The 18,849-nt window shown below is 46.4% G+C and overlaps 1 protein-coding gene across 1 annotated transcript in view; it reads right to left on the reverse strand.

Moving 5' to 3' along the window:
* Positions 1-18,849, reverse strand: part of LOC142916545 (adhesion G protein-coupled receptor L3-like) — a 50,576-nt gene that overhangs the window by 26,337 nt on the left and 5,390 nt on the right. The window contains exon 3 of the mRNA XM_076061667.1: positions 13,803-14,385. Coding sequence (XP_075917782.1) covers positions 13,803-14,385 — 583 coding nt within the window. The remainder of the gene's footprint in view (positions 1-13,802; positions 14,386-18,849) is intronic.

An 18,849-nucleotide genomic window follows, 5' to 3' on the forward strand; every position in this document is an offset into this window, starting at 1 on the left:
CACCAACAGCCTGGTTACCAAAACGAACAAAATCATCTCTGATTCAACAGAATTAATTGATGAGACCAAACAGTTCTCGTTGAAACCCTCTGCTGCCAGACCACCAAGATTATATGGCCTTCCAAAGATACACAAAGAAGATACACCCCTTCGTCCCATCGTCTCTACTATCAACTCCCCCACCTATAAACTGGCACGTTTTCTTGCTGATATACTGCGACCTTTCACTGGAAAAACCACCTCTGCGGTACTAAATTCTACTCACCTGGTATCGACAATCAAAGGCATTTCCCTGTCTCCAGACGACCTGCTTGTCAGTTTTGATGTGGTGTCCTTGTTCACCAAAGTCCCGGTACCTGACACCATCACTATCATTGAAGACCTGGTTCATCAAGGACTGCACACTGATGTACCCCCCCTGGTGAGACATTGCTTAACCAACACATACTTCACCTGGAATGGAACTTTCTACAAAAAAACTGAGGGCACCCCAATGGGCTCCCCCCTATCTCCGGTTGTAGCCAACGTATTCATGGAAAAAATTGAAACTGACGCCATCCAGACTGCCACTCTACGCCCGACCTTATGGAAGAGGTACGTGGATGACACCTTTGCCATCTGGCCACATGGCCAGATGGCAAAGGTTCACTATGTAGTATTCATTATACATTGTATTGTATACCCAGTTACTGTGAATAGCTCAGATGTGTAGATCTTGACTTCAACATAGCCATTTCTGTGACCAGTCACTAGTTAATCACTCAGTTAGTTCAATGCTAAATTCGCCTAGTTATTTCAATGCTAAATTCTCCTGTTTGATTTGTACTAGGTGCCTCGGTGAATGTGTATGCTCTGACTTTAAACATAGCTATTTCTGTGACCAGTTACAAGCTAATCACTCAGCTATTTCAATGCTAAATTCTATGCTAATTCCTTTGTCAAGGGGTGCCTCTGCGGATGTGTATGCTTTAACTTAGCTATTTCAATGCTAAATTCTATGCTAATTCCTTTGTCAAGGGGTGCCTCTGCAGATGTGTATGCTTTAACTTTAACATAGCCATTTCTGTGACCAGTCACAAGCTAATCACTCAGCCATTTCAATGCTAAATTATATGCTAATTCCTTTGTCAAGGCGCTTTGTTTCTTCTGACACAGCTTAAAGGTCGTGATCTGAACGTGGCTTTTTTTCACTCCAGCGCTGTCCTACCAGACAGTCTCGTCCCTTCACCTGATGAAGGCCGCTTGTGTTGTGGCCGAAACGTCGTGAGAATATTATTGTGTTATTTTATTTTATCAATTTATTATTTTATTCTCATTCTACGTGACTTTACCGAAAGAACCAAAGAAGATGAATCCTTGCCGTCACGAAAGCTTTAAATCGAAATTTAACCGCCTCTACGAGGAGGGATTTCACACATCCTTAAGATCATTCAACAGACTCCGGGATAAGAAGGCTCAACTAATCGAGTCTCTCACCTTTCTGAAGAGATGCCGCGACTCTAAGGTAATACCAACCGCATTTACACTAACCTCTTCTGTTGCAACTTCTCTCAATGCAAAACGAATTCTAACTAGAACTAGCTTTGCTCTTATCTCGGAAAAAATCAGACTTACACGCACCGAACTCGATCAGTTAGACAAGACACTCTACAAATCACACTTAACATTGACAGCAACAATGTCTACATCGGATTGGGAACATGTAGACAATATGACTATCTCTTCGGCTGCCACTATGTCGACCAAATGTAGGGACAATTTGATTTCCAAATTCAAGCACCTCTCCAGCAAATAATCGGACCCACACACCGAAAAGATAGACGTCAACAAAGTCGTAATTAATCGCAGTAACAGTTCCATTTCTGATGGTCTGAAATCCGTTTTAGCTAAAGGTCTAAACTTTGCTGTCACACCGAGACACTTACCGGTTAATGATATCTTTGCCCATGTCGACGTTGCACTCAAGGGCTTGAGTCCCATCGCTGCAGACGTAGCAAGATCTGAAATCGCTGCAACCCTCAAAAACGCTAAGTTGCCACCCAGCAACATCAGCAAAGACGAACGTTTTGAATTATCTCAATTAAAAAGAGGGATGATATTGTCGTCCTCTCAGCCGACAAGGGCAATGCCACTGTCATCATGGACAAAACAGAATATAACAACAAAATTCAAGAACTACTCAACGATGGCAGCTATACAAAAATAAAAAGAGATCCCACCAACAGCCTGGTTACCAAAACGAACAAAATCATCTCTGATTCAACAGAATTAATTGATGAGACCAAACAGTTCTCGTTGAAACCCTCTGCTGCCAGACCACCAAGATTATATGGCCTTCCAAAGATACACAAAGAAGATACACCCCTTCGTCCCATCGTCTCTACTATCAACTCCCCCACCTATAAACTGGCACGTTTTCTTGCTGATATACTGCGACCTTTCACTGGAAAAACCACCTCTGCGGTACTAAATTCTACTCACCTGGTATCGACAATCAAAGGCATTTCCCTGTCTCCAGACGACCTGCTTGTCAGTTTTGATGTGGTGTCCTTGTTCACCAAAGTCCCGGTACCTGACACCATCACTATCATTGAAGACCTGGTTCATCAAGGACTGCACACTGATGTACCCCCCCTGGTGAGACATTGCTTAACCAACACATACTTCACCTGGAATGGAACTTTCTACAAAAAAACTGAGGGCACCCCAATGGGCTCCCCCCTATCTCCGGTTGTAGCCAACGTATTCATGGAAAAAATTGAAACTGACGCCATCCAGACTGCCACTCTACGCCCGACCTTATGGAAGAGGTACGTGGATGACACCTTTGCCATCTGGCCACATGGCCAGATGGCAAAGGTTCACTATGTAGTATTCATTATACATTGTATTGTATACCCAGTTACTGTGAATAGCTCAGATGTGTAGATCTTGACTTCAACATAGCCATTTCTGTGACCAGTCACTAGTTAATCACTCAGTTAGTTCAATGCTAAATTCGCCTAGTTATTTCAATGCTAAATTCTCCTGTTTGATTTGTACTAGGTGCCTCGGTGAATGTGTATGCTCTGACTTTAAACATAGCTATTTCTGTGACCAGTTACAAGCTAATCACTCAGCTATTTCAATGCTAAATTCTATGCTAATTCCTTTGTCAAGGGGTGCCTCTGCGGATGTGTATGCTTTAACTTAGCTATTTCAATGCTAAATTCTATGCTAATTCCTTTGTCAAGGGGTGCCTCTGCAGATGTGTATGCTTTAACTTTAACATAGCCATTTCTGTGACCAGTCACAAGCTAATCACTCAGCCATTTCAATGCTAAATTATATGCTAATTCCTTTGTCAAGGCGCTTTGTTTCTTCTGACACAGCTTAAAGGTCGTGATCTGAACGTGGCTTTTTTTCACTCCAGCGCTGTCCTACCAGACAGTCTCGTCCCTTCACCTGATGAAGGCCGCTTGTGTTGTGGCCGAAACGTCGTGAGAATATTATTGTGTTATTTTATTTTATCAATTTATTATTTTATTCTCATTCTACGTGACTTTACCGAAAGAACCAAAGAAGATGAATCCTTGCCGTCACGAAAGCTTTAAATCGAAATTTAACCGCCTCTACGAGGAGGGATTTCACACATCCTTAAGATCATTCAACAGACTCCGGGATAAGAAGGCTCAACTAATCGAGTCTCTCACCTTTCTGAAGAGATGCCGCGACTCTAAGGTAATACCAACCGCATTTACACTAACCTCTTCTGTTGCAACTTCTCTCAATGCAAAACGAATTCTAACTAGAACTAGCTTTGCTCTTATCTCGGAAAAAATCAGACTTACACGCACCGAACTCGATCAGTTAGACAAGACACTCTACAAATCACACTTAACATTGACAGCAACAATGTCTACATCGGATTGGGAACATGTAGACAATATGACTATCTCTTCGGCTGCCACTATGTCGACCAAATGTAGGGACAATTTGATTTCCAAATTCAAGCACCTCTCCAGCAAATAATCGGACCCACACACCGAAAAGATAGACGTCAACAAAGTCGTAATTAATCGCAGTAACAGTTCCATTTCTGATGGTCTGAAATCCGTTTTAGCTAAAGGTCTAAACTTTGCTGTCACACCGAGACACTTACCGGTTAATGATATCTTTGCCCATGTCGACGTTGCACTCAAGGGCTTGAGTCCCATCGCTGCAGACGTAGCAAGATCTGAAATCGCTGCAACCCTCAAAAACGCTAAGTTGCCACCCAGCAACATCAGCAAAGACGAACGTTTTGAATTATCTCAATTAAAAAGAGGGATGATATTGTCGTCCTCTCAGCCGACAAGGGCAATGCCACTGTCATCATGGACAAAACAGAATATAACAACAAAATTCAAGAACTACTCAACGATGGCAGCTATACAAAAATAAAAAGAGATCCCACCAACAGCCTGGTTACCAAAACGAACAAAATCATCTCTGATTCAACAGAATTAATTGATGAGACCAAACAGTTCTCGTTGAAACCCTCTGCTGCCAGACCACCAAGATTATATGGCCTTCCAAAGATACACAAAGAAGATACACCCCTTCGTCCCATCGTCTCTACTATCAACTCCCCCACCTATAAACTGGCACGTTTTCTTGCTGATATACTGCGACCTTTCACTGGAAAAACCACCTCTGCGGTACTAAATTCTACTCACCTGGTATCGACAATCAAAGGCATTTCCCTGTCTCCAGACGACCTGCTTGTCAGTTTTGATGTGGTGTCCTTGTTCACCAAAGTCCCGGTACCTGACACCATCACTATCATTGAAGACCTGGTTCATCAAGGACTGCACACTGATGTACCCCCCCTGGTGAGACATTGCTTAACCAACACATACTTCACCTGGAATGGAACTTTCTACAAAAAAACTGAGGGCACCCCAATGGGCTCCCCCCTATCTCCGGTTGTAGCCAACGTATTCATGGAAAAAATTGAAACTGACGCCATCCAGACTGCCACTCTACGCCCGACCTTATGGAAGAGGTACGTGGATGACACCTTTGCCATCTGGCCACATGGCCAGCCTGCTCTAGACCAATTCCGTGACCACATCAATTCCATACACCCAGCCATCAGATTTACCATGGAGGTCGAAAAAGATGGCAAAATACCCTTTTTGGATGTCTTAATTAAAAGGAGACATGATGGTTCAATGAGCCACTCTGTCTACAGGAAAGCCACCCATATAGATGCTTACTTGAAACTGGATTCCCACCACCATCCATTCCAGAAGAACTCCCTCATCAAGACTCTATACCATAGAGCCCAATGCATTTCCGACCAGGAACACATTACCAGTGAACTCAAGCACGCACACCAGGCTCTCAGGGCTAATGGTTACTCCGACTACACAATCCGCAAAGCCATCACTCCAGTCATGAAGAAGGATTCTCTTGTGGAGACACTCAAAACCATCACCTTACCCTGCATTGCAGGGGTCACTAAAAAGATCTCCAAAATCCTAAATAAACACAAGATCCAGGTCCGATTCAACACAACACATAAAATCCGTGATCTAGTTCCATCTGTAAAAGATGCTGGTCCAGACATACAGTACCCGGGCGTTTATAAACTAAAGTGCCTCTGTGGTAGTATCTACATTGGAGAAACCAAACGACATATCTCGGACCGCATCCGTGAACATAAAGCAGACTTGAAACACGGTAGGACGAACTCCACTGACATGGCAGATCACTGTTATAATTCAGTGGGCTCACATGACATTGACTTCTCCAAGACGGAGGTTCTTTGCAAACCAACCGGCTACCATGAGAGATTCGTTCATGAGGCCATTCACATATACAAGCACAGAGACAATTTCAACCGAGAAGATGGATTCTGGCTTAGTAACCATTGGAAAGATGTTTCAAACCATTTCCGTTCTTAATTAATTTTATTTTACGATGACCTTCAGACCGCAGCTCTTTCACCAGCATTGACTCTTAATACCTCTCACACCACGGTTAATGGTATGGTTTCCAACATGGAGTATAATAGCGCCTCGCAGCTGTCTCTCTCCCCCTCCTCTGTTCCGACCTTGGATGAACTCGTCCATCTGAACGGGGCCCGTAGCTATCCGTGTTGCTAAAGTTGAGGGTAAGAATCCACCCATTTTTTCGCCATATAGCATTGTGATATATAACGACTTATTGTTGGTAGCTTAGCTGATTGGAGAATATAGAGTTTATTGATAACATTAAGGTAATTTATATTTTAGTTTTTTATTGGTTCACTATGTAGTATTCATTATACATTGTATTGTATACCCAGTTACTGTGAATAGCTCAGATGTGTAGATCTTGACTTCAACATAGCCATTTCTGTGACCAGTCACTAGTTAATCACTCAGTTAGTTCAATGCTAAATTCGCCTAGTTATTTCAATGCTAAATTCTCCTTTTGATTTGTACTAGGTGCCTCGGTGAATGTGTATGCTCTGACTTTAAACATAGCTATTTCTGTGACCAGTTACAAGCAAATCACTCAGCTATTTCAATGCTAAATTCTATGCTAATTCCTTTGTCAAGGGGTGCCCCTGCGGATGTGTATGCTTTAACTTAGCTATTTCAATGCTAAATTCTATGCTAATTCCTTTGTCAAGGGGTGCCTCTGCGGATGTGTATGCTTTAACTTTAACATAGCAATTTCTGTGACCAGTCACAAGCTAATCACTCGGCCATTTCAATGCTAAATTATATGCTAATTCCTTTGTCAAGGCGCTTTGTTTCTTCTGACACAGCTTAAAGGTCGTGATCTGAACGTGGCTTTTAATCACTCCAGCGCTGTCCTACCAGACAGTCTCGTCCCTTCACCTGATGAAGGCCGCTTGTGTTGTGGCCGAAACGTCGTGAGAATATTGTGTTCTTTTATTTTATCAATTTATTATTTTATTCTCATTCTACGTGACTTTACCGAAAGAACCAAAGAAGATGAATCCTTGCAGTCACGAAAGCTTTAAATCGAAATTTTACCGCCTCTACGGGGAGGGATTTCACACATCCTTAAGATCATTCAACAGACTCCGGGATAAGAAGGCTCAACTAATCGAGTCTCTCACCTTTCTGAAGAGATGCCGCGACTCTAAGGTAATACCAACCGCATTTACACTAACCTCTGCTGTTGCAACTTCTCTCAATGCAAAACGAATTCTAGCTAGAACTTGCTTCGCTCTTATCTCGGAAAAAATCAGACTTACACGCACCGAACTCGATCAGTTAGACAAGACACTCTACAAATCACACTTAACATTGACAGCAACAATGTCTACATCGGATTGGGAACATGTAGACAATATGACTACCTCTTCGGCTGCCACTATGTCGACCAAATGTAGGGACAATTTGATTTCCAAATTCAAGCACCTCTCCAGCAAATAATCGGACCCACACACCGAAAAGATTAGACGTCAACAAAGTCGTAATTAATCGCAGTAACAGTTCCATTTCTGATGGTCTGAAATCCGTTTTAGCTAAAGGTCTAAACTTTGCTGTCACACCGAGACACTTACCGGTTAATGATATCATTGCCCATGTCGACATTGCACTCAAGGGCTTGAGTCCCATCGCTGCAGACGTAGCAAGATCTGAAATCGCTGCAACCCTCAAAAACGCTAAGTTGCCACCCAGCAACATCAGCAAAGACGCAGGTTTTGAATTATCTCAATTAAAAAAGAGGGATGATATTGTCGTCCTCTCAGCCGACAAGGGCAATGCCACTGTCATCATGGACAAAACAGAATATAACAACAAAATTCAAGAACTACTCAACGATGGCAGCTATACAAAAATAAAAAGAGATCCCACCAACAGCCTGGTTACCAAAACGAACAAAATCATTTCTGATTCAACAGCATTAATTGATGAGACCAAACAGTTCTCGTTGAAACCCTCTGCTGCCAGACCACCAAGATTATATGGCCTTCCAAAGATACACAGAGAAGATACACCCCTTCGTCCCATCGTCTCTACTATCAACTCCCCCACCTATAAACTGGCACGTTTTCTTGCTCATATACTGTGACCTTTCACTGAAAAACCACCTCTGCGGTACTAAATTCTACTCACCTGGTATCGACAATCAAAGGCATTTCCCTGTCTCCAGACGACCTGCTTGTCAGTTTTGATGTGGTGTCCTTGTTCACCAAAGTCCCGGTACCTGACACCATCGCTATCATTGAAGACCTGGTTCATCAAGGACTGCACACTGATGTACCCCCCCTGGTGAGACATTGCTTAACCAACACATACTTCACCTGGAATGGAACTTTCTACAAACAAACTGAGGGCACCCCAAAGGGCTCCCCCCTATCTCCGGTTGTAGCCAACGTATTCATGGAAAATTTTGAAACTGACGCCATCCAGAATGCCACTCTACGCCCGACCTTATGGAAGAGGTACGTGGATGACACCTTTGTCATCTGGCCACATGGCCAGCCTGCTCTAGACCAATTCCGCGACCACATCAATTCCATACACCCAACCATCAGATTTACCATGGAGGTCGAAAAAGATGGCAAACTACCCTTTTTGGATGTCGTAATAAAAAGGAGACATGATGGTTCAATGAGCCACTCTGTCTACAGGAAAGCCACCCATACAGATGCTCACTTGAAACCGGATTCCCACCACCATCCATCCAAAGAAGAACTCCCTCATCAAGACTCTATACCATAGAGCCCAATGCATTTCCGACCAGGAACACATTACCAGTGAACTCAAGCACGTACACCAGGCTCTCAGGGCTAATGGTTACTCCGACTACACAATCCGCAAAGCCACCACTCCAGTCATGAAGAAGGATTCTCTTGTGGAGCCACTCAAAACCATCACCTTACCCTACATTGCAGGGGTCACTAAAAAGATCTCCAAAATCCTGAATAAACACAAGATCCAGGTCCGATTCAACACAATACATAAAATCCGTGATCTAGTTCCATCTGTAAAAGATGCTGTTCCAGACATACAGTACCCGGGCGTTCATAAACTAAAGTGCCTCTGTGGTAGTAGCTACATTGGAGAAACCAAACGACATATCTCGGACCGCATCTGTGAACATAAAGCAGACTTGAAACACGGTAGGACAAACTCCTCTGCCGTGGCAGATCACTGTTATAATTCAGTGGGCTCACATGACATTGACTTCTCCAAGACGGAGGTTCTTTGCAAACCAACCGGCTACCATGAGAGATTCGTTCATGAGGCCATTCACATATACAAGCACAGAGACAATTTCAACCGAGAAGATGGATTCTGGCTTAGTAACCATTGGAAAGATGTTTTAAACCATTTCCGTTCTTAATTAATTGTATTTTACGATGACCTTCAGACCGCAGCTCTTTCACCAGCATTGACTCTTAATACCTCTCACACCACGGTTAATGGTATGGTTTACAACATGGAGTATAATAGCGCCTCGCAGCTGTCTCTATCCCCCTCCTCTGTTCCGACCTTGGATGAACTCGTCCGTCTGAACGGTGCCCGTAGCTATCCGTGTTGCTAAAGTTGAGGGTAAGAATCCACCCATTTTTTCGCCATATAGCATTGTGATATATAACGACTCATTGTTGGTAGCTTAGCTGATTGGAGAATATAGAGTTTATTGATAACATTAAGGTAATTTATATTTTAGTTTTTTATTGGTTCACTATGTAGTATTCATTATACATTGTATTGTATACCCAGTTACTGTGAATAGCTCAGATGTGTAGACCTTGACTTCAACATAGCCATTTCTGTGACCAGTCACTAGCTAATCACTCAGTTATTTCAATGCTAAATTATTTCAATGCTAAATTCTCCTGTTTGATTTGTACTAGGTGCCTCGGTGAATGTGTATGCTCTGACTTTAAACATAGCTATTTCTGTGACCAGTTACAAGCTAATCACTCAGCTATTTCAATGCTAAATTCTATGCTAATTCCTTTGTCAAGGGGTGCCTCTGCGGATGTGTATGCTTTAACTTTAACATAGCCATTTCTGTGACCAGTCACAAGCTAATCACTCGGCCATTTCAATGCTAAATTATATGCTAATTCCTTTGTCAAGGCGCTTTGTTTCTTCTGACACAGCTTAAAGGTCGTGATCTGAACGTGGCTTTTTTTCACTCCAGCGCTGTCCTACAAGACAGTCTCGTCCCTTCACCTGATGAAGGCCGCTTGTGTTGTGGCCGAAACGTCGTGAGAATATTATTGTGTTATTTTATTTTATCAATTTATTATTTTATTCTCATTCTACATGACTTTACCGAAAGAACCAAAGAAGATGAATCCTTGCAGTCACGAAAGCTTTAAATCGAAATTTAACCACCTCTACGGGGAGGGATTTCACACATCCTTAAGATCATTCAACAGACTCCGGGATAAGAAGGCTCAACTAATCGAGTCTCTCACCTTTCTGAAGAGATGCCGCAACTCTAAGGTAATACCAACCGCATTTACACTAACCCCTGCTGTTGCAACTTCTCTCAATGCAAAACGAATTCTAGCTAGAACTTGCTTCGCTCTTATCTCGGAAAAAATCAGACTTACACGCACCGAACTCGATCAGTTAGACAAGACACTCTACAAATCACACTTAACATTGACAGCAACAATGTCTACATCGGATTGGGAAAATGTAGACAATATGACTACCTCTTCGGCTGCCACTATGTCGACCAAATGTAGGGACAATTTGATTTCCAAATTCAATCACCTCTCCAGCTAAAAATCGGATCCACACACCGAAAAGATAGACGTCAACAAAGTCGTAATTAATCGCAGTAACAGTTCCATTTCTGATGGTCTGAAATCCGTTTTAGCTAAAGGTCTAAACTTTGCTGTCACACCGAGACACTTACCGGTTAATGATATCATTGCCCATGTCGACATTGCACTCAAGGGCTTGAGTCCCATCGCTGCAGACGTAGCAAGATCTGAAATCACTGCAACCCTCAAAAACGCTAAGTTGCCACCCAGCAACATCAGCAAAGACGAACGTTTTGAATTATCTCAATTAAAAAAGAGGGATGATATTGTCGTCCTCTCAGCCGACAAGGGCAATGCCACTGTCATCATGGACAAAACAGAATATAACAACAAAATTCAAGAACTACTCAACGATGGCAGCTATACAAAAATAAAAAGAGATCCCACCAACAGCCTGGTTACCAAAACGAACAAAATCATTTCTGATTCAACAGCATTAATTGATGAGACCAAACAGTTCTCGTTGAAACCCTCTGCTGCCAGACCACCAAGATTATATGGCCTTCCAAAGATACACAGAGAAGATACACCCCTTCGTCCCATCGTCTCTACTATCAACTCCCCCACCTATAAACTGGCACGTTTTCTTGCTCATATACTGTGACCTTTCACTGGAAAAACCACCTCTGCGGTACTAAATTCTACTCACCTGGTATCGACAATCAAACGCATTTCCCTGTCTCCAGACGACCTGCTTGTCAGTTTTGATGTGGTGTCCTTGTTCACCAAAGTCCCGGTACCTGACACCATCGCTATCATTGAAGACCTGGTTCATCAAGGACTGCACACTGATGTACCCCCCCTGGTGAGACATTGCTTAACCAACACATACTTCACCTGGAATGGAACTTTCTACAAACAAACTGAGGGCACCCCAATGGGCTCCCCCCTATCTCCGGTTGTAGCCAACGTATTCATGGAAAATTTTGAAACTGACGCCATCCAGAATGCCACTCTACGCCCGACCTTATGGAAGAGGTACGTGGATGACACCTTTGTCATCTGGCCACATGGCCAGCCTGCTCTAGACCAATTCCGCGACCACATCAATTCCATACACCCAACCATCAGATTTACCATGGAGGTCGAAAAAGATGGCAAACTACCCTTTTTGGATGTCGTAATAAAAAGGAGACATGATGGTTCAATGAGCCACTCTGTCTACAGGAAAGCCACCCATACAGATGCTCACTTGAAACCGGATTCCCACCACCATCCATCCAAAGAAGAACTCCCTCATCAAGACTCTATACCATAGAGCCCAATGCATTTCCGACCAGGAACACATTACCAGTGAACTCAAGCACGTACACCAGGCTCTCAGGGCTAATGGTTACTCCGACTACACAATCCGCAAAGCCACCACTCCAGTCATGAAGAAGGATTCTCTTGTGGAGCCACTCAAAACCATCACCTTACCCTACATTGCAGGGGTCACTAAAAAGATCTCCAAAATCCTGAATAAACACAAGATCCAGGTCCGATTCAACACAATACATAAAATCCGTGATCTAGTTCCATCTGTAAAAGATGCTGTTCCAGACATACAGTACCCGGGCGTTCATAAACTAAAGTGCCTCTGTGGTAGTAGCTACATTGGAGAAACCAAACGACATATCTCGGACCGCATCCGTGAACATAAAGCAGACTTGAAACACGGTAGGACGAACTCCTCTGCCGTGGCAGATCACTGTTATAATTCAGTGGGCTCACATGACATTGACTTCTCCAAGACGGAGGTTCTTTGCAAACCAACCGGCTACCATGAGAGATTCGTTCATGAGGCCATTCACATATACAAGCACAGAGACAATTTCAACCGAGAAGATGGATTATGGCTTAGTAACCATTGGAAAGATGTTTTAAACCATTTCCGTTCTTAATTAATTGTATTTTACGATGACCTTCAGACCGCAGCTCTTTCACCACGGTTAATGGTATGGTTTACAACATGGAGTATAATAGCGCCTCGCAGCTGTCTCTATCCCCCTCCTCTGTTCCGACCTTGGATGAACTCGTCCGTCTGAACGGTGCCCGTAGCTATCCGTGTTGCTAAAGTTGAGGGTAAGAATCCACCCATTTTTTCGCCATATAGCATTGTGATATATAACGACTCATTGTTGGTAGCTTAGCTGATTGGAGAATATAGAGTTTATTGATAACATTAAGGTAATTTATATTTTAGTTTTTTATTGGTTCACTATGTAGTATTCATTATACATTGTATTGTATACCCAGTTACTGTGAATAGCTCAGATGTGTAGACCTTGACTTCAACATAGCCATTTCTGTGACCAGTCACTAGCTAATCACTCAGTTATTTCAATGCTAAATTCGCCTAGTTATTTCAATGCTAAATTCTCCTGTTTGATTTGTACTAGGTGCCTCGGTGAATGTGTATGCTCTGACTTTAAACATAGCTATTTCTGTGACCAGTTACAAGCTAATCACTCAGCTATTTCAATGCTAAATTCTATGCTAATTCCTTTGTCAAGGGGTGCCTCTGCGGATGTGTATGCTTTAACTTAGCTATTTCAATGCTAAATTCTATGCTAATTCCTTTGTCAAGGGGTGCCTCTGCGGATGTGTATGCTTTAACTTTAACATAGCCATTTCTGTGACCAGTCACAAGCTAATCACTCGGCCATTTCAATGCTAAATTATATGCTAATTCCTTTGTCAAGGCGCTTTGTTTCTTCTGACACAGCTTAAAGGTCGTGATCTGAACGTGGCTTTTTTTCACTCCAGCGCTGTCCTACCAGACAGTCTCGTCCCTTCACCTGATGAAGGCCGCTTGTGTTGTGGCCGAAACGTCGTGAGAATATTATTGTGTTATTTTATTTTATCAATTTATTATTTTATTCTCATTCTACGTGACTTTACCGAAAGAACCAAAGAAGACAAAGCGGACTTTCAAACTCCAATCCAACCTCTCCCCACCGCCCCACTCTTCCACACCCCACCCCCCCCGCTCCCCCCAACCCACAACCAACCCCACCGACACCCTCCCGCTCACCCGCAGCGGGGTCCCGCGTGCCGAAGCGCAGCGCGTAGCGCAGCGCGTGGTGGTTGTTCCACACGTAGAGGGCGCGGTCGCGCGCGTTGTACTGCACCGACGTGATGAACCGGAACGGGTTGGGGAACGGGACGGAGACGCGAGCGTCCCGCCGCGAGTCGGTGTCGTACACGTAGTCGATGCGGTCGCTCGTCCCCCCTCCTCCCCCTCCTCCTCCTCCTCCTCCTCCTCCTCCCGCGGCGTCCGCCCCTCCGTCGCCGTCGTCCTCGTAAGTCGAGCGCAGGACGTGGAGGACGCCGCACGCCATGAAGGCGTCGGAGGCCGAGCGCTTGACGTAGGCCGTCTCGAAGGAGGCCTCGACGCGCATCGCGCGCGGATTTAAGCGGCTCACCACCATGCGCCCGTGGTTCTGCTCCGTGGCGTAGACGACCCAGAGGCCGTGCTCGTCGGCCGCCAGGTCGATGTCGGACTTGCCGCCCCAGCGGTAGGGCGAAGTGTCGTGGTAGTTGGCGTTGGGGATGAACGCCTCGCCGCCCTTGACGCGCGTGCGCAGGTCGAACTTGACGACGCTGCGCGTTCGCTCCTGCGACGGCGCACAGCGTGGGTGGCAGGGAGAGGTTAAGTGAGTGAGTGAGTGTGTGGTGTGTGTGTGGTGGAGAGGTGAGTGTGGGTGTAAGAGGTGAGTGAGTGAGTGTGTGGTGTGTGTGTGGTGGAGAGGTGAGTGTGGGTGTAAGAGGTGAGTGAGTGAGTGAGTGTGGTGTGTGTGTGGTGGAGAGGTGAGTGTGGGTGTAAGAGGTGAGTGAGTGAGTGTGGTGTGTGTGTGTGTGTGGTGGAGAGGTGATTGTGGGTGTAAGAGGTGAGTGAGTGTGGGTGTGTGTGGTGGAGAGGTGGGTGAGTGTGAGAGGTGAGTGTGTGTGTATGTGTGTGGTGGAGAGGTGAGTGAGTGCAAGAGGTGAGTGAGTGAGTGTGTGGTGAGGTGAGTGAGTGTGGGTGTGGTGGAGAGGTGAGTGTGGGTGTGAGAGGTGAGTGAGTGTGTGTGTGGTGGAGAGGTGGGTGAGTGTGGGTGTGAGAGGTTAAGTGAGTGTGTGTGTGTGGTGGAGAGGTGAGTGAGTGTGAGAGTGAGAGGTGAGTGAGTGTGTGTGTGGTGGAGAGGTGAGTGAGTGTGGGTGTGAGAGGTGAGTGAGTGTGGGTGTGAGAGGTGAGTGTGGGTGTGACAGGTGAGTGAGTGAGTGTGTGGGGAGAGGTGGGTGTGTGGAGAGAGGTGAGTGAGTGAGTGTGTGAGGGAGAGGGGGTGGGGAGAGGAAAGGTGAGCGTGAGAGGAGAGTGTGAGTGTGTGTGCGTGTATGAGTGGGTGAAGGTGTGAGCATGAAAGATCCGGGCGTGGTGGTGGTGGTGTTGGCCACGCCAGCCCCTCGTACGCTGCGCCTGCCCATCATAGGTGCTGCTCGCTAACAGCGCTTGCCCCAACAGTCTGTTGAAGGCTCTACAGGGGATCTTAGTCTTTGATGAGCACAAGTGAAGTGCGTGGGGGCGCTCCTCACAGTGTGTGAGGGAGAGCGGAGGTGAAGGTACAAAGGTGTTTGAGTGCGAGTGTCTGAGTGTATGTGTGTGTGTATGTGTGTATGATAGTGTAGCGGTTAGCGCGCTGCGCTACGAACCCGGCGACCCGGGTTCGATTTCCTCTCACGGCCAACACCGGTGACGATTATCTGAACCGGTCCTGGGCCTCCCCTAAGTCGACTCAGCCTCAAATGAGTACCTGGTGCGGTGGATAAATACATTGCCACTGGGGAGACAAAGGCGGTCGGGCGTGGTGCTGGCCACCCACCCCCTCGTGTAACGTTCCGGCCTTCATAGCTGCTCGCTAACAGCACTTGCCCCTACAGTCTGTTAAGGCTATATGGGGGATCTTTATCTTTGTGTGTGTGTATGGCTGCTTTGGGTACGCGGTCCAGACCTCCCCAGAGACCCTGGCTGACAGAGGAGGTGTTCAGGATGGTTGAGAAAAAGCGACAGGCCCACGCTCATCGGCTACAGCATCCCACGTTGGAGAATGAGGAGGCTTACCGCATCCTTCGCTCGGAGGTTCGGAGAGCCGTGAGGCACTGCAAGGATGGGTGGTGGTCGCGGGTTGCTGTGGAGATGGAGTCTGCCTCAATGGCCCGCGATCACAAATCTCTATTTAACTCCATCAAAAAAGTAACCTGCAGCGCCACACCTATTACCATCATTAGGGGAAAGAACGGTGATCCGATCTCTGACCCCCAGGAACAGGTTTGCAGATTTGCTTAGCATTTCTGTGAGGTCCTGGGGGAGGGGGAATCCCTCAGCCTGGAAAACATCATGGGACAAAGTGGGGATGACCCTGCTGAGGCTGCGGTGCCTCAAATATTGGAGGAAGAAGTCACCCCCTGTGAGTGGCTGGCTGATGTGCCATCCATTGAGGAAGTACTGAAGGCGATCCAGAGCCTGAAACCAGGAAAGGCACCGGGCAGAAATGATCTCCCAAGCGAAATGCTGAGGGATTGTGGCGTTTGTGCACAGACTGCCCTACATGACATCATAACAACAGTCTGGACCACTGGATGGGTTCTGCAGGATTGGAAGGATGCCCTGGTGGTCCCCCTCTTTAAGAAGGGGGACCGCACAGACTGTAACAACTACAGGGGAATCTCAAGGATTATTCAACATCGCCTTGCTAGGCACACTGAGGAGAGGCTGGCGGAGCTCCAATACGGTTTCAGGAAAGGGCGGTCCTGAACAGATGCCATATATTCTGCCCGTGTGCTACAGCAGAAGTGTAGGGAATTCCAACAAGACCTGCATCTCTGCTCCATTGACCTGGTCAAGGCCTATGATACCATCAATAGGCCTGGGCTCTGGGTTGTTCTTCGTATTTTCGGAATCCCTGAGCCTCTGCTCATGATCATTAAGGACCTTCATGATAGTGAGCGGGCCCAGGTAAAACTACGTGGCCGGGAGTCAGAGCCATTCCCTGTCCACCTTGGGGTGCAACAGGGATGTCCCCTGGCTCCAACATTATTTAACATCTATTTCGACCACGTAGTTCGTGAAGCCTTCAGTAGCTGTACCCGAGGAATTTCCATCTGGTACAGGTAGAATGGGAGGCTGATTGATGCCCGGGTGCGGTCAAGGGATGGCTCCCTATTGGTCAACCAAGTTATGTATACCGACGACCTGGTAATAGCAGCTCACTCAGAGGAGAAATTGGAGGCGCTGCTGCTGAAACTTGAGTGTGCCATGAAGTGGTGGGGCCTTACCATCAGCCCCACCAAAACTAAGCACCTGCCTGGGTATTTTGTACCATCGGACACTCCACCCCCACAACTCCCAATCGGTGATGGGGCAGTTGTGGAGAGAGTGGAGAGTTTCCCATACCTGGGCAGTGTGCTCATGACAGGCTCCGGTTTAACAGCAGAGGTCTCACTCCGAATCAGTCGAGCGGCAATATCTTTTCATCGTTGCATAAAGCTGTGTGGAAGCTACCTGGTCTGTCACTCCGCAAGAAGCTTCAGGTCTTCTCTGCCACAGTCATTCCCTCCCTTCTCTATGCTTGCGAAACGTGGACACCCTTAATGGAACACCTTCGCCAGTTAGAAACATTTAGGCTGGCCTGCCTACAATCCATCCTGGGTTTAACCAGACTGGATTGTGTGAGGAGTTCACAATTCCTCGAAAGATCTGGACAAAGTCCCATCGGTGAGCTCCTCCGGCAGGCAAGGCTGCGTTGGCTGGGCCATGTAGCCCGCATGCCCAAATCGCTTTTGTTCGGCCGGATCGAGGTGGCTAAACGGGCGCAGCACGGGCTAGAGAAGAGATGGAGTGACGTGGTACAGGAGGATGTGGAGCTGAGTGGACTTGCCAATGACTGGTACCAGCGGTGTCAAGATCGGCCTCTGTGGAGGAGGCTTGTGAAGGACGCTACTGGGCAGTTGTAGGCAGTCGCCCTCCAACAACAACAGAGGGTTTAGGAGCGACGCTCACAACAACGAGCGGAGCGCCGGGTGGCTAAAACACAGCAAGTTGGCACAGTAGGGGGCACAGGTGGTGCATCAGCCGGTTATCTCGGTCATCTCAGTCAGTCGACCCATGGCACCTGGGTCTGCCCCGTGACCTCCTGCCAGCGGGCATTCGACACTTCACGTGGCCTCAAGGTGCACATGGCCTGGCACAAGCGTCGTGGTGACGTCACCGCCACTTAGTGGCGAAAGGCGGTTGTTGTTGTATATACAGCTCACAACTGGAGGGCTCTCGCTCCCCAGTTAATGCATTCAGCAACTGCAATGTTTACTGGAGTTCTGAGCTCAGTCTACAAACTATAAAACTATTAACTATTTTTATTTTACAGGTCAGGACCACTGAGCCGGGATAGCTCTTTTTCAGAAGCGACCTGGCCACTAAATGATCGCTCAACGGAGTGGAAATGTACAGCAGCCAAATACTCTGAACGCGTGACGTCGATTCTCAACGTGGAGGGAAAAAAACGGAAGACCCAGAGGAAAAATCCACGAGGAGAACACGCAAACTCCAAATATACAGCAGCAGGCGTCAGGGTCGGGATTGAACCCACGAGCTTATGTATACCAGGCGAGGTCGTAAACATCTCTCCACCATATTCTTGGTTCTTTCGGTAAAGTCACGTAGAAGGGAAACAATAAAATAATAAAAATATCTCTCCACCAGTCATTGCAACAGTCCCTAGCCTGATAAAAGTTTAGTGTCAGCGTATGTGTGGGTGCCCCCACCTGGAAAGAGAAATCAAAGTTCTATCCAGCCCTCTGGCAAAAGCTCTCTCCCCACCGCCGTCCTATACTTCGGGTAATGAACACGATTAATAATTCAACACATTTGGTATTCGCGCCAATCTGAGAACCGCAGGGGCCATCACGAATGAAGGCGCCATTTCACAGACGGGTATACGCTGCCAGTAGGGGGAAGGGGCGACGTTGCCAAGTGGTTTTCAACCATGGCCTCTTGTATACCAGGCGAGGTAGTGAACATCTCTCCACCGCGCCGCCCCTACGGC

The sequence above is a fragment of the Petromyzon marinus genome, unplaced genomic scaffold (genome assembly GCF_048934315.1).
Source record: "Petromyzon marinus isolate PM22_M1 ecotype Great Lakes invasive population unplaced genomic scaffold, UKy_Petmar_22M1.pri1.0 PM_G_Scaffold_4, whole genome shotgun sequence".
NCBI classification, from domain to species: domain Eukaryota; kingdom Metazoa; phylum Chordata; class Hyperoartia; order Petromyzontiformes; family Petromyzontidae; genus Petromyzon; species Petromyzon marinus.